The following is a 13,413-nucleotide window of genomic DNA, read 5'->3' as shown; positions in this document are numbered from 1 at the left end:
GTGAGCTGTGCCTGGCGGGAGCCCGATTGCTCTGCGGGGCAGCGTGCTGCGTGGCGAGAGCTCCGCGTTGCTGTGTTGGATTGTGCAGCTGTGGAAGGGTATCAACGTGCTGTGTGGAGGATGTGTGAAGCGTGCTGGCGGGGAGCTGGTGCGGTGGGAGGGCAGGAGCGCCGCGAGGGCTGTGTGCAGGGCGTGGGGCAGCTGTGCTGGGGTATAGGGGTGCGGGGCAGCGCGGGGTAGCTGTGCCGGGAGAGGGGCGCGCTTTAGGGCGCCGGGTAGCTGCGCAGCACAGGCTGCCTGGGGGTGTCGGGCAGGGCTTTGCAGGGTACCGGGGTGGGTGTGCCAGGCGCTGGGGAAGGGGCGGGCGGGGCTGAGCCGCGCCGTGCGGTGGCAGTGGAGGAGGAGGAGGAGGCGGCGCTGGGCAGGGTCCGGGCTAGGGCAGGAGCGCGGCTGAGCAGCGGGTCGGGTCGGTGGAACCATGCCGTCCTACACGGTCACGGTGGCCACGGGCAGCCAGTGGTTCGCGGGCACCGACGACTACGTGTACCTGAGCCTGGAGGGCACGGCGGGCTGCAGCGAGAGGCACCTGCTGGACAAACCCTTCTACAACGACTTCGAGCGCGGCGCGGTGAGTCCGGCCGGGCGGGGGGCTCCCGCCGCTGTCCGGCACCCCGCCTCCACCCCCACCCCCGGCGGTGTCCGAGGGGCTTCACCGCGGACGCGCCGTCGCGTCTCTCCCTTCGCGGTGCCTCGGCCCGGACTCGCAAGGCCGGGGCCGGTGGAGCCGTCAGCGGCCCCTCGCCCGCTCCCCGGCCCGACGCCCCGGCGGGCTGCGGCAGGGCTGTGCTTTGTTAAACTCTCGCCCCCGTGTGCCGGTGCTCCGGAGCGGGACACCGGGACCGAGGTGCCAGCTGCCATCCCCGGCCGCCCGTCATTCCCATCGCTGCCCTGGGGGCTAGCCCTGGCTGTGGTCGTGGGGAAGGGTGGGTCCCTTTGGTTCTGGCTTACAACGGGCTTTCAGATTTCCTCGTACTTTCCTTACAAATACTAAAAAAACCGTACGTGCTTCCTCTTGATAGGTGATGTTTAGGGTCAGTATTTACTAGTAGTCAGAGCCCTGATATCTCCACGGAATTAAACAAAGAGGTAAGAGCTTCCAGTGGGAATTACAACACCCGTCAAGGGAAATGTGTGGGGCATCTTCAATGGAAGTTGGAAAATGGCATGAACATGCAAGTGTGAGAATGAAGTTGGGACTGGGCTGTCAGCTATGCTCTTTCAAACCTTGATTTCTGCTGTGTGTTGTGCCCTGTCCTCTCTGTGGTCTTATCACAGTATCCAGGCTATCCATCTGTAATCGCTTATATTCTGAGCACTGTTTGAGGATGGTATTCATTTATTTGCTTATTGTCCACTGTGGAAATAATAGACTCAGGTCATTTTTTTCCCCTCCCAAAATGTGTATGTTATTTGGAAACCTAACTCACAATTTCCAAAAGGTCTGAGGAGATTTAAGCAACTTTGAAAGTTTTAATGAAGTGTTTAATAAGTCACTTTGGAAACGAGATCTACAGCTGCATAAGTGAGTGAGACTTCACTGTCATGGTGCTGCTTTGCCTTTAGGTGTGTTTTTTTAACCATGGGGTTCACAGCCCAAGTTAAGTATCTGATCTCTTCTGTGTTAGACATTGCAGGTATGGTTAACAGAAGTCAGCATTCTGAATAAGTGTTGATGGTATGTGTGGGTACTGTCCCCGGATATTTATAGCTGATGTTCTGAGGGGATGCTGTAACAAATTCAGGTGTGGGGACTTACCAGCTGCTGCTGTTGAAGTTACTTTCTTCATGATTAAACATTCATTAGTTTAGAACCTTGTTGTCTGAATCTCCCAAATGGACATCCAGTCATTCTTTCTCTCTTACCCTGTGAACAAGCACGTATTTTAAGTGAAGCTTAACAACATTAGCAAGAGAGGTTGAAGAAGACCTCAGACTGTCCTGCAAACTTAGGGTTAGGGTGCTCTCTCAGGAGGGATGAGCCCGGCACGCTTACGCAACTTACAGGTTGGTTCGTTGGTAAAATGTAGCAACTGGTTTCACAGTTCTGCCCTTAGTGTTTCTTTTAATAGCATCTCTATAATTTTCTTTTTCTGCAAAGGAATTCAATTGTGAAGATACTTGCAAAAAAAAGCACTTTTTCAGTGGATGCCCAGAATTTACAGTATTATCTTGTAAGGCTTTGTCTACTTTGCAGTTTCTTTTCTAAATGTTGGGCCAGGCTCAATAGTTCCATTATCTTGGTAATGTCTTCATTTGAATTATTGCAAATTATGCGCATTACTAGATATGAGGTCTTGGGCCAGTTCTGAGTAGGAGATTTAGATGACAAATGTTGATTGAGGGAAATTTGGGCCACGACAACCCCATGCATCGCTACAGGCTTGGGGAGGTGTGGCTGGAGAGCTGTCTGGAAGAAATCTGGGGGTTCTAATTGACAAGCAGCTGAACATGAGCCAGCAGTGTGCCCAGGTGGCCAAGAAAGCCAACGGCATCCTGGCTTGTATTAGAAATAGCGTGACCAGCAGAAGTAGGGAGGTGATAGTCCCCCTGTGCTCTGCGCTGGTGAGGCCACACCTTGAGTATTGTGTCCAGTTTTGGGCACCTCAATACGAGAGAGATATCGAGGTGCTGGAGCGAGTGCAGAGGAGGGCAACGAAGCTGGTGAAGGACCTGGAGAATAAACCCTATGAGGAGCGATTGAAGGAGCTGGGACTGTTTAGTTTGAGGAAGAGAAGGCTAAGGGGAGACCTCATCACTCTCTACAACTTCCTGAAAGGACATTGTAGAGAGGTTGGTGCTGGTCTCTTCTCACAGGTAATTAGTGACAGAACAAGAGGGAATGGCTTTAAACTGCAACAGGGGAGGTTTAGACTGGACATGAGGAAAAAATTTTTCCTGGAAAGAGTGGACAATGGAATAGGCTGCCCAGGGAGGTGGTGGGGTCACCATCCCTGGATGTGTTTAAGTGTCGTTTAGATGAGAAGTTGGGGGATATGGTGTAGGGGAGAACTTTGTAGAGTAGGGCTGATGGTTGGACTTGATGATCCCAAGGGTGTTTTCCAACCTGAATGGTTCTGTGATTCTGTGAAAGGGACATGGAAAAACCTGAAGCAATTTGCACAATGGTAGCTCAGTTTTTGTCTGACTTACTCCAAGTACTGGACACAGGTGATGTTGAAAACCATAGCTGCTTTTCTTTTTTCTCAGTATCTTTTGAGTAAGTTCCTGTTGGTGCTGAGTGATTTCCAAGCAAGTGTTGTGATGTGACTCAGTTCTCTGTTTTCTTCCTGTTACCCCTTCATCTGCTTTTTGCTTTTGTTGAAAGAAAAGCATTCACAAGTATTTCCAGAAGGGAAATACAGTTCTTTCTACTTAGAGCTTTGTGCTTATAGAAAGATGGGTTGTCTGTGTTGTCCTTTTTGCAGTATTAGGCTAGTCAGTAGGAATCCTCTCCTCAAATAGAAAGAGCTTAGGTTTCGTGTGAGATGAAATTGCTTGAACAGGATGCTATGGGAGTTTGGACAGTCCAATAGTCTTCATTAATTCTGTTCTCTCACTCTGAACTCAAACTCCTAGCATTTCTGGCTCACCATGCAGTCTCAGGGATGCCATGTGTATACCAGGAGACCTTGTACAACAAATGCCATAGCAAGCTTGAGCAACCAACTATCAATTCTTACTCAGACCTTGTACCATCTTTGTAACCTGACACACATTTTCTGCATTAGCAAAAATGTCATCTCAGGTGAGACCATGGTGCTGCTATCTTGGGAGCAGAGAAAGCTGGGTGAGACAGAAGGAAGAAACCCTCACTTTCAGAAGTGCCATTAAAATGGGAACTGTGATGGTCACACAAAGATTAAAAATTCAATGTCCTCTTTGCATCACATTTCAGTGATTTGTGCAGTAATTTTAGGACTCTTGTAATATTAGCAGAGAGGTTATTACCAGAGGAATGAGTTTCTTCCAAAGATTGACTGTCAATGTGACATTTGTATGAACTCTTTGGATCTGATTCGCATTGCTCTTTAATGTAAATCTTTGATGTGTGTATATATATATAGGTGTGACATTATAAGAACTATAGAAATATATATGTGTAAATGAGGACTTTTTAAAAATGAAATTGTTAGCTGAACCTTTAAAGGAGATGAATTTTAAAAAGGGTAGTCAGGTGTCTTGGGCAACAAGGAGTTGATAAGAAAATAAAACTAATTTCAGACTTTCTGTGCCATACTCACCACTTGACAGCAACGGGTTTTCGTGAGGACTTGAGCTAAAAATAATGCGGTACATTTCCCCTATCCAGACTGTGTTCTGTGGTCACTTTATTCTTCCTCTGTACACAACTAGCCTTGGAACTGGAAATGAGTGAGAAGATGGAGCGTAGAAGTCCCAAATAGCTGAATACAAAGTGAATCTGATCCAGATGCAGCTTATAATTTTCTTCTGTAGGTTATTGCATTAATTTTTACATGTTTAAATTCCCTTTATAGTGATGAACACAAATGGGTAATAATTCACATAGATTTGTGGATTCATTTGGACTGTGTCTCTGCAAGGTGGCTACTTCCCGCTCCTGACTGCCAAATACAAGATCATGGTAAAATTGAAAGAGAGAATTCATTTTGTGTTGTAATTGCACGAAGAGGTGCACAAGCAGGAAGTGGCTGAGTTTGAGATACATGTGTGATAGCCTGTGGCAAGGGACTCTTCTGCAAAGTGCTTTCTGGTCCTGGAAAGACATATGAAATTGCAGAAGTACTGACTCAGTGCGAAACCTGAGCCTGATAAAGAGTTTATTGACACTGTTTTTATTGAGAAAGCCAGGAGTTGCAGGGGAATTAATATGAAATAGAAATGGTTCAAGTGCTGCTACTTCTGGAAAGAAGATTTGAAGAATGTGAAACAACCTGAGCATGTTATCTACATTTTCTAGCCATCATCCAGAATTCTTTGTGCCGACTGACGAGAGTGAAACTGAGAATGTTGGACGTGGGGTGGTAGGCAAAGATCAGGGTGGTGTTTGAAACCAGCATTGTGGGAGGGAGGAATCTCCATTCACTTAGCCAGGAGCACAGGGGTATGTCCTACAGTCACTGACTGTCATAGTTGTAGCTTAAGGCACTATTAATGTGATTTCTGAGAAAAGCCATTCAACATTTTTCAGTCTCCGCAGCTGGTTGAAAATTATGAATCATGAAGGAAATAAATTTACCTTTACACATTATCTTTTTAGCTGTTCTGAGATAGTGTGTGGGGGTGGAGAGGTTGAAGAGTCAGCAACGTAAACGTTCAAGAAATATTTAAAATTAGTATATTTATTTGCTCTGCAGAAAGAACTTTCTGCTATGGAGATGCAAGGAAAAGTGACAAGCATCATTTAATATATTAGTTGAAATCTCAGCTCTGTAATTTTCATCTCTCGGCTCACATCCTAGCAGACAGATGCTGTCATCCCAAACTTGCCAAGGACTGCCATGCTATTTGTAAAGCAGTTTGTTACCACCTGGTGTGTATGGGTGTGCTATTGACATAAGCATTGCAAATTTTTATTTAAGACATGATGGGCTTCCTTTTTAAAAGAAGCAGTTCAATGTCTTGCTTTAATAGGCACGGCAAGAATATAGCTCAGGGTAAGATTAGTCTGTTAAGTCTCAGCAAATCAGAACAAGCACTGTCCATACCCATTTTAAATATTTGAGCCTAAAATTAAATTAGGCTGCATATTGGAAGAAATTCCAATATCCTTGTTAGTATGAAACAGCCTCATATGAATTGCAGTGTAGCAATCATGGCGTGACAGTTTCAAAGTTGAAGAACATCTTTGGGGAAAGACAGGCAAGGACAATGTTTCATTTTCTGCAGGGTGGACTTTAAAGCCTAAAGGGTTTTTTATTTTCATCTGGCTTCTGTGAGTCAATTAGATGTGACAAACTTTATGAAAGCTGGTATTTTTATGTAATGGGTTATGAGAGAACTGAGTTCTGTCATCCTAAATTTTGGTGGACAGATAGATGTCTTCATCCCAAAATGATCATCACAGCTGGTAATTCATGGATAGCTCATAGAAAAGGGTACTTTGCATCAATAATGTGGGAAAATTGGGTTAAAATGGGAGAGGAAGGGATGCCAAGGTTTCCTTCTTATGTGTGTTCTTCCAATCAGGTGGGTGCAAGTTGCTATGAATCTTTCTTTTGTAACAGTTGAAATAATAAGTACCATATGAAGGCATGTAAAAATTACTTTTTTTTTTTTTTTCCTCTCCTGTCTGGAATTTAATCTTTCTTCACTTTTCAGTTTTGGTCCTTATGTGAATTAGCCTTTCCCTAGCAAGTAAGACAGCAACACTGGGTATATATCAAATGCCTGGGGAAGGCTAAGAAAGTGCTTCTGAAAAGAACAAGTACAGTGTGGTGTCTAGGTTAAGAGCCAATACACAAAGCTCACACAGGCAGGTGAGTTTCTACAGGCACTGCAGCGTGTCAATGCAGTACCTCATCCTTTTGGTATCAGCAGCTGGTTGATTTCTAAGACTGTTGACTGTGTTTAGAAAAACCACAAGAGAATGAAGTCTCTACTTGTAACCACATGAAGCTTAGCAGGATCATCTGAGCAGAGTAGGCTTTGGCTGCTGCTCCCATGGTTGCCATAGCCAATTCAGCTTTGTTATGATGAGCACTTGGCTACTTCCATTTGCCCTGAGCTGTTTATGCTCTTGGAAAGTGATTCCTCTGAATTGCCTAGCACCACGTGATGTGTTACTGGTCATATTTGAAACGATTACTCATTTCTTCCTGTGCTGGTGTAACCTAATGGTGCAAGTGCCACCAGAACTGTCATTTGCTGGGTGCTGTCCCCACATACAGTAAGGGACAGCATGCATCCCTGGGAAGTTAGTCCCATGATGGGACTGAAGTGTAGTCATGTCTTGGATAAGCGTTCACTGTCCTAAATCTGTTAGGCAATTTAAAGGCACTTAAGTCAGCATTCATAATAGCCATTGTGCTGAGAGGGGGGTGCTTAGCATGGGCAAGAAGCGCTGAGGGGAGCACCATGTCCACAACTGTCTTTCTCCCAGGCCTGACCATGTAGCTGTGGCACTGAAAGCGGTGTTGTGGGAGAGGTGATTTACACAGTGAACTGGTGCCTGACCTTGGCAGCCAAAGTCATCTTGTTGTGTCCAGGTGACTAGTTCTCTGTGGCCTTCAGTGTGGCCACTCATCACACCTTGCTAGCTAGAGCACTTATCAACTAAGGTTTGCTATTACATGTTCTCACAGATATACTCATCGTGATGGGCCGGGTGGCTCCACATCCATTTCAAGCCATCTGATGGTGAAGCCCTGAGAGGCCAAATCATATACTTGGGCTGAGAACAGGCCAACCACATGGAAGAAATGCTGAGCTTGGTAGCTGAAGCTATTGTAATTCAAATGGAAGGAGAAGAAAATTTTCACTTCTACTTCTTTTGTAGCCGTGCTGGAGCAGTCATCAAGAAGGGGAAAGCGTGGTATTCAGTTGTTTCCTCAGCCTGACCAGGTTTAGAACTGCAGCCCTCACACCTCAGCAAAGCTTGGTGTAGGGCAGCACCAGGGCTGGTCTGCTTCTCACCTGGTTCATTGCATGGCCAATAACTCAAGTTTTCAGGGGCCTGTCCCTGTAGGCCACTGATGAGGGCACTCCTGAAGGAGCAGGTATGGGTGGTCCTAGCCTTCAGTACCAGCTCACTGCAAAGACCCTGTGACCAGACCCTTAGCGTGGGAAAGGACTAAACAGACTAGCTACAGTGCAAGTCTGGGATGAGGTCCCTCTATGTTGCAGGAGTCAGGCCTTTGAGTTAACTCCAAACTGAGGAAGGAGCTAAACCAAATTTCCACATGCTGGCTTGTTTTCTGTGAAAGAATGAAGAGCCTCCAGAGCTAGATGGGGTTCTTGTGAACCTTGCTTTCAGTTAGCTACTTAAATTCCTTTTTACATCTCAGCTGTACAAACATAAAATGTATTATTATCCAAATCTGAGCTGTACAAACATAAAATGTACCATTGTCATTTTAAAAATGGAGAGCTGAAGAAGACCAGACACAGGAAGCACAAGACAAAGGGGATTTAGGTGATCTGGGTACTGTCCTTAGTCTGAAGCACATGACTAATACACAGAGATCTTTAGATTTCTAGTCCAATGTGTTAAACTCATGATCATCTTTCCACTCCAGTTGCATTAATAGATGTGCCCTAGCAATACCTCTTTCAGCTATTGCTAGGAGAGCAGTAAATGGTTTCATGCTCTGCACATTTTCCTTAGACTTGCAAACGTTTCAAGGAGTAATATAATTTTTAGTTTGCATACAAAAGTGTTTCTCCATTTCTGGAGCATTTTGCATGTTCTTGTTTGTTCTTTTATTAATCTTTCTGTTGCATTGCAGTCCAATAATAGGTCTTCCTTTTCTCATCCACCAGAAGCTGGAAAGTTCTGTTGTACCCATGCCGTATCAGGAAAGGCCAGGTATGCTTGTGTAGTGCTGGTTGTGCTTCCTGCATGTGCAGTGGATCATTGACTGTATTTTGCTCTGTAGGTTGATTCCTATGATGTGACTGTGGAGGAAGACCTTGGAGAAATTCAGCTGATAAAAATTGAGAAACGAAAATATTGGTACCAGGATGACTGGTACCTTAAGTATATCACTGTAAAAACGCCAATGGGTGACTATTTGGAGTTCCCATGTTACCGTTGGATTACAGATGAAAAAGAGATTGTTCTTCGAGATGGAAGAGGTGAGAGCCATAAGAAACCTAATTTCCTGCAGAATATCTAGAATTCTTCCACCTCTCCTTCCCCTTTCCCTGTGTACCTTCCAGTCTTCTTTCTCACGTGGAGACCCACTGCTAATCCCCTTCTGCATCCTAGGGAATGGGCTTTCCCTGCTGACTAGGACTGCTTTCTGAGCAGTTTGTTGGACTGGGCACTGGAAGTTGAGTTGAGTGTTTTGGGAAACACATACAAGGAAGAGTCCTTAGGCTGGCTTTTTACACTGGTCTTGAATTTGAAGGCTGACCCTAATGCCATATTTTTGCCTGCTCCACATCTCCATTGCTGGAAGCCCTTTTGATTTAATTAGAATTACTGTCCCATCTTTGTTTCATACTAAGCCCCTAAGTGGCCCATGATTAATTGCCTGTAGATTGTCTTGTTTTCTTGAAAGTGAAATAAAATCACAGCGTAGGCTGCTCAGCAGGTACAACGACTGACTTGAAACAGCAGCTTCACTTTTCACCCCTTCTCTTTGCATGCTATCAAGTCCAGAAGGCAGGGTGAGATGGATATGACTGCTGCCAGTAGTGGTGACTAACTGACAAAAGTGTTACAGCACTTCTGTGCTCTGTTCAGAGTGGCCTGTTGGACCTGAAACTTGTGTTTTAACTGTCTCTGACTACCTCCGTGCTGTGATCAGGGTTGGGGCAGATGTTTTTCACTGATGTTTGCTTGTTCCTCTCTGTGCTTCCTAGGGTAAGTTGGCTGCTCTAGTGGTCTACAGCATCACTGCCTGAAAACAGCTGAAACAATGTATGAGGTGGTAGGAAATAAATGTTTATCTTCCCATTAAGTTTTTGGCTACTCTTGGCTGAGGAATTTTGCATTTGAAGCCTTTTGTCCTATAATCACAACTATGTGTCTATTTATTTTTGGTCTCCAGAGGGACTTTCCATTTTTCATAATTTGATTTATAACAACTGTTACACTTCCATGGAAAGCAGCTTTGCATGGCTTTCAGAGTATGGTGAGGTAAAGATCAAAAGCGAGTGAAGTCCTATTGGTAACTTGAACAAAACCAGCTGGAAACCTTTAGCCATGTATATTATCAGTTGTATTACCTCTGATATTTCTAACTCCAAACCACAAACAACTATTTCCATGACACTCCTGCTGGCTTTATCTGCCTTACCATTTGTGTATGTAAAGTGAGTCACGTACTTTGCCCTTTCTCTGATCACTAAGGAAGTCTCTGTGTTATTTAATGATATAGTGAATACACGGTCATAAGAGCAAGCTCTCTGGAAAATAAGCCTCACTGGTTTTTCTTTCTGTTCTCATGACAAGAAGATACAATTACTGCTTCAAGCTGACAGGGGAGAGCACCACTCAAGGAGAGAAGATAGGAGGTTTCCTGGAGATGTCTTTTAGCAGAGAAGATTAGATGGAACAATGTTGTGATTTCGCTTATTGATGAAAATTCCCTTAGATACTGAAATGTAAAATTAATTCCCATGACCCTGTCCAGACCATTTAACACTAGATATGTACAGCAAGTGTCTACACTAGGAACCCAGTTTTTATATACAGTTGAGACAGATGTTCCTAGCTTGAGCTAATTGTCCCTTGGAGGTACACAGTTAGGAGCTTATCTTCTTCCACAGTTTCTCTAGGGACCTGTGTTTCTACTCAAGGTACTAAAATGGATCGTGTAAGTATTTCCCACAGAAACATTGTAAAGGTATAGATCAGACTTTGAAAGTTTGGGAACTCTTCTGTCCTTCTCCTGGGCAGTGGTAGGTAGAGGAACCTCATAACCCTGTCTCTTTCCCCTGTTCCACAGCAAAGCTCCCCCGGGATGACAAGACCCAGATTCTCAAACAGCACAGACGCAAAGAGCTTGAGACCCGTCAGAAAATGTACCGGTGAGTTTTCCATAGCTCCCCAGAAGGTCTAGGGCCTGTTCTCATCAGGTCAGAGTTTGGCAGAGTATGTTCAGGTTATCATATTGCTTTAATTACTGGACTCCTGGATAAGAGAAAGCATAAGTTACCATGTTGGCCATATATGTTTTTTACTTAGATGGAATTCACTGTAAGTGATGATCATCCTGGTGCAGGTGGCATTATGAGATAGTTGAATCCCAGATAAGCCTATCTGGAAGGCGTAAGTGGGAATTCAGTGGTACAGTCTCTGAGTGGGCCCTCTGACACACAGTTGTTCTTTCAAGGAGGATCTGAAGGCAGATTTCATTTGCCTTCTCAAGCAATACTCCAGTTTTGAAACATGATCTGAACATGTCAGCTCTTACTGGAGCTTTTTGGCTGCTTCAGCAAGCTAATTTTAGTTGTCTTCTGCACTGGGGTGCAGTGGAAGATCTAGCCCTGCTTGAGTGGACTGGAATGTGCTATCAGAACACAGTTGTGATACCCACTTTTACACTGTCACAGACATTTTTTCTAATCAAGGTCACAATGGGAAAATGCTATCTTTTATCAATAGGGAACTCCAGAAGGCATTAGACATTTCCTTTTCTTGGAGACGTACTCTCTGTTAAAATAACAAAAGTTTCTTGCACTTGCATCTCCTTATCATGAGAGTAAGGATCAGAAGGACAGATGGTCCATTTAGAAGTAATGGATTGCGGCTTGGTGTATGTGTTGTTGATATCATTTGACTAAGAAAGGATCTTGCTTAAAGATTATGGGAGATAGAGCAGAGGAAATTATAGTTCAAAAAGAGGTGTGGCACAAAATTTTATTTACATATGCAAAGAGGAAGGCAAAACCATTTGTAATTCCAGGAAAATAGCTATTTACAATTCAGAAACATAACTGATAACACGCAATGCAGTCTGTGTGTGGCAGGCAGTTGGGAAATACCACTGAAACAATATTCTTTACAAATCGCCTTCTTTTGTTTTGAAGTAAAAATGGGGCACAGCACAAGAACATACATGGCAGACAATGTGTGCCATGACCATTAGCAGGTAAGGCTTTTCTGATGAGCTGAATCAAGACTATCTGCATCTCTGAGAGTTGCTTTTTGAAGGAACCTAAATACGTGTCTGAGTACTTTTAGCTGCTGTATCTCAGTTCTGCAAAAATGTAGCCCCAAAAATGAGTGTGCATTGGGCAGCTCTCTGTCTCTCTGTCCCTTCCTCTCCCAATACATTTGAAGCTGTGGCCAGTTTCAACCAAATGTGACAAGTATTTGGAAATATCACAGTTATTAAGTTACTTCAAATTTTGTGAAGGTAGGTGGCCAAGTAGATGCCTTCTGTTGTACTTCAGGATTCTGTAGGGAACTGATATGTATTGGTACGGTATAAGTCACTATTTTTGGCCCAAATGGATCTGCTGCACTTTATATAGTTGAGTCACAGAAGCAGTGTAGGTAAGGGAATGATACAGCTCTCATGCTGGTAAGGTTATATGGTTAATCCAACCTGTCTTGTTTCTCAGCTGGAAGGAGTGGCATCCAGGCTTTCCCCTGAGCATTGATGCCCATTCTCACAGTGATCTTCCTCGTGACATCCAGTTTGACAATGAGAAAGGAGTTGACTTCATTCTGAACTACTCTAAAGCGTAAGTGCTTGTGGAACATCAGGAGTTTTGCAAAATCTCTTTTGGGGCAGGGTAGGGATCTGATCATCTTTTAGGTTTCATTGAAATCTTAAAATTGGATTCTTTTCTTCCAGCTGGATCTGCAGTCAAACAAAGTAGGAAAGAATTGAAGGGATTTTTTTTTTTTTTTAAATATCAATGTTTTAAGCTTTTAATGCTGGTAACTGACTGAGCCTCTGCATTCTCATTAGATATTGTTTTGACTGGAGATGGATGGAGGAGGCACTGGTGAAAAGCATAGGAAGAAGGACTATTGTCACCTGATACCTTAGGTTTTTGACTTAGTTCTCAGAGTCGCCCCCTAGAGATGCTTCTGTCCCCTGATTGCAATAATTAAGCCTTCCAGTCACATACCAAAAGAAGATGGTATCAATGTGCCCTTGGGATCCTGCTGAAGAAAAGCTTTTCTGAGCAGCTCTTCAGTTAAACACATCTGAGTGTAATCTGCTTGGGGCAAAAAAGTCACATACTAACAGATGGTGGGATAGTCTGACATGAGACAAGACTGGTCCAAGATCGTCCACAATTTCTACATCTGTGATTCTGTTAATATGCTGGTCTATTGATATTTCGGAAAAGTGTTCCTCCCGTTATTTGGGTGATCAGACAGAGATTATGTCATCAAGCACAGGTTGGTAAGAGCTAGGGAGTTTAATAGCCATACTGAGAAACTTTCAGCTTCTAATAAGAGTGAATACTGAGTGCTTATCTGAGTCCATCTGGGGAACCGACAGTGACTAAAACCTTACATATCAGAGCGTTCTTGGTGTTACATTTATGCAGCTGAATTTCACTACCAACACAGAGTCAAATCCCACGGCTTGTTCCAAGAGAATCTACCTGCTTGTTTTCTAATTTGGAAAATTGGAAGCTTCAAAGAACACATGGTTTTTCTGGCTGTATTAGCTCTGCTGTATATTTTTCCCTCCTCTCTCTCCCACACTAGGATCTGTTTCTCACAATGGAATGATGCTT

The 13,413-nt window shown here is 44.1% G+C and overlaps 1 protein-coding gene across 1 annotated transcript in view; it reads left to right on the top strand.

The window, feature by feature from the left end:
• Window positions 1-428: 428 nt before the first annotated feature.
• The window catches only part of ALOX5 (arachidonate 5-lipoxygenase), a 34,383-nt gene continuing 21,398 nt past the window's right edge, over window positions 429-13,413 (top strand). Inside the window, exons 1-4 of the mRNA XM_074874814.1 lie at window positions 429-628; window positions 8,637-8,835; window positions 10,656-10,737; window positions 12,277-12,399. Coding sequence (XP_074730915.1) covers window positions 479-628; window positions 8,637-8,835; window positions 10,656-10,737; window positions 12,277-12,399 — 554 coding nt within the window. The 5' untranslated portion in view covers window positions 429-478. The remainder of the gene's footprint in view (window positions 629-8,636; window positions 8,836-10,655; window positions 10,738-12,276; window positions 12,400-13,413) is intronic.

The sequence above is a fragment of the Strix uralensis genome, chromosome 7, assembly GCF_047716275.1.
Source record: "Strix uralensis isolate ZFMK-TIS-50842 chromosome 7, bStrUra1, whole genome shotgun sequence".
Taxonomy (NCBI): domain Eukaryota; kingdom Metazoa; phylum Chordata; class Aves; order Strigiformes; family Strigidae; genus Strix; species Strix uralensis.
Note: the sequence above shows the minus strand (reverse complement) of the source record. Positions and strands in the feature narration are given on the sequence as shown.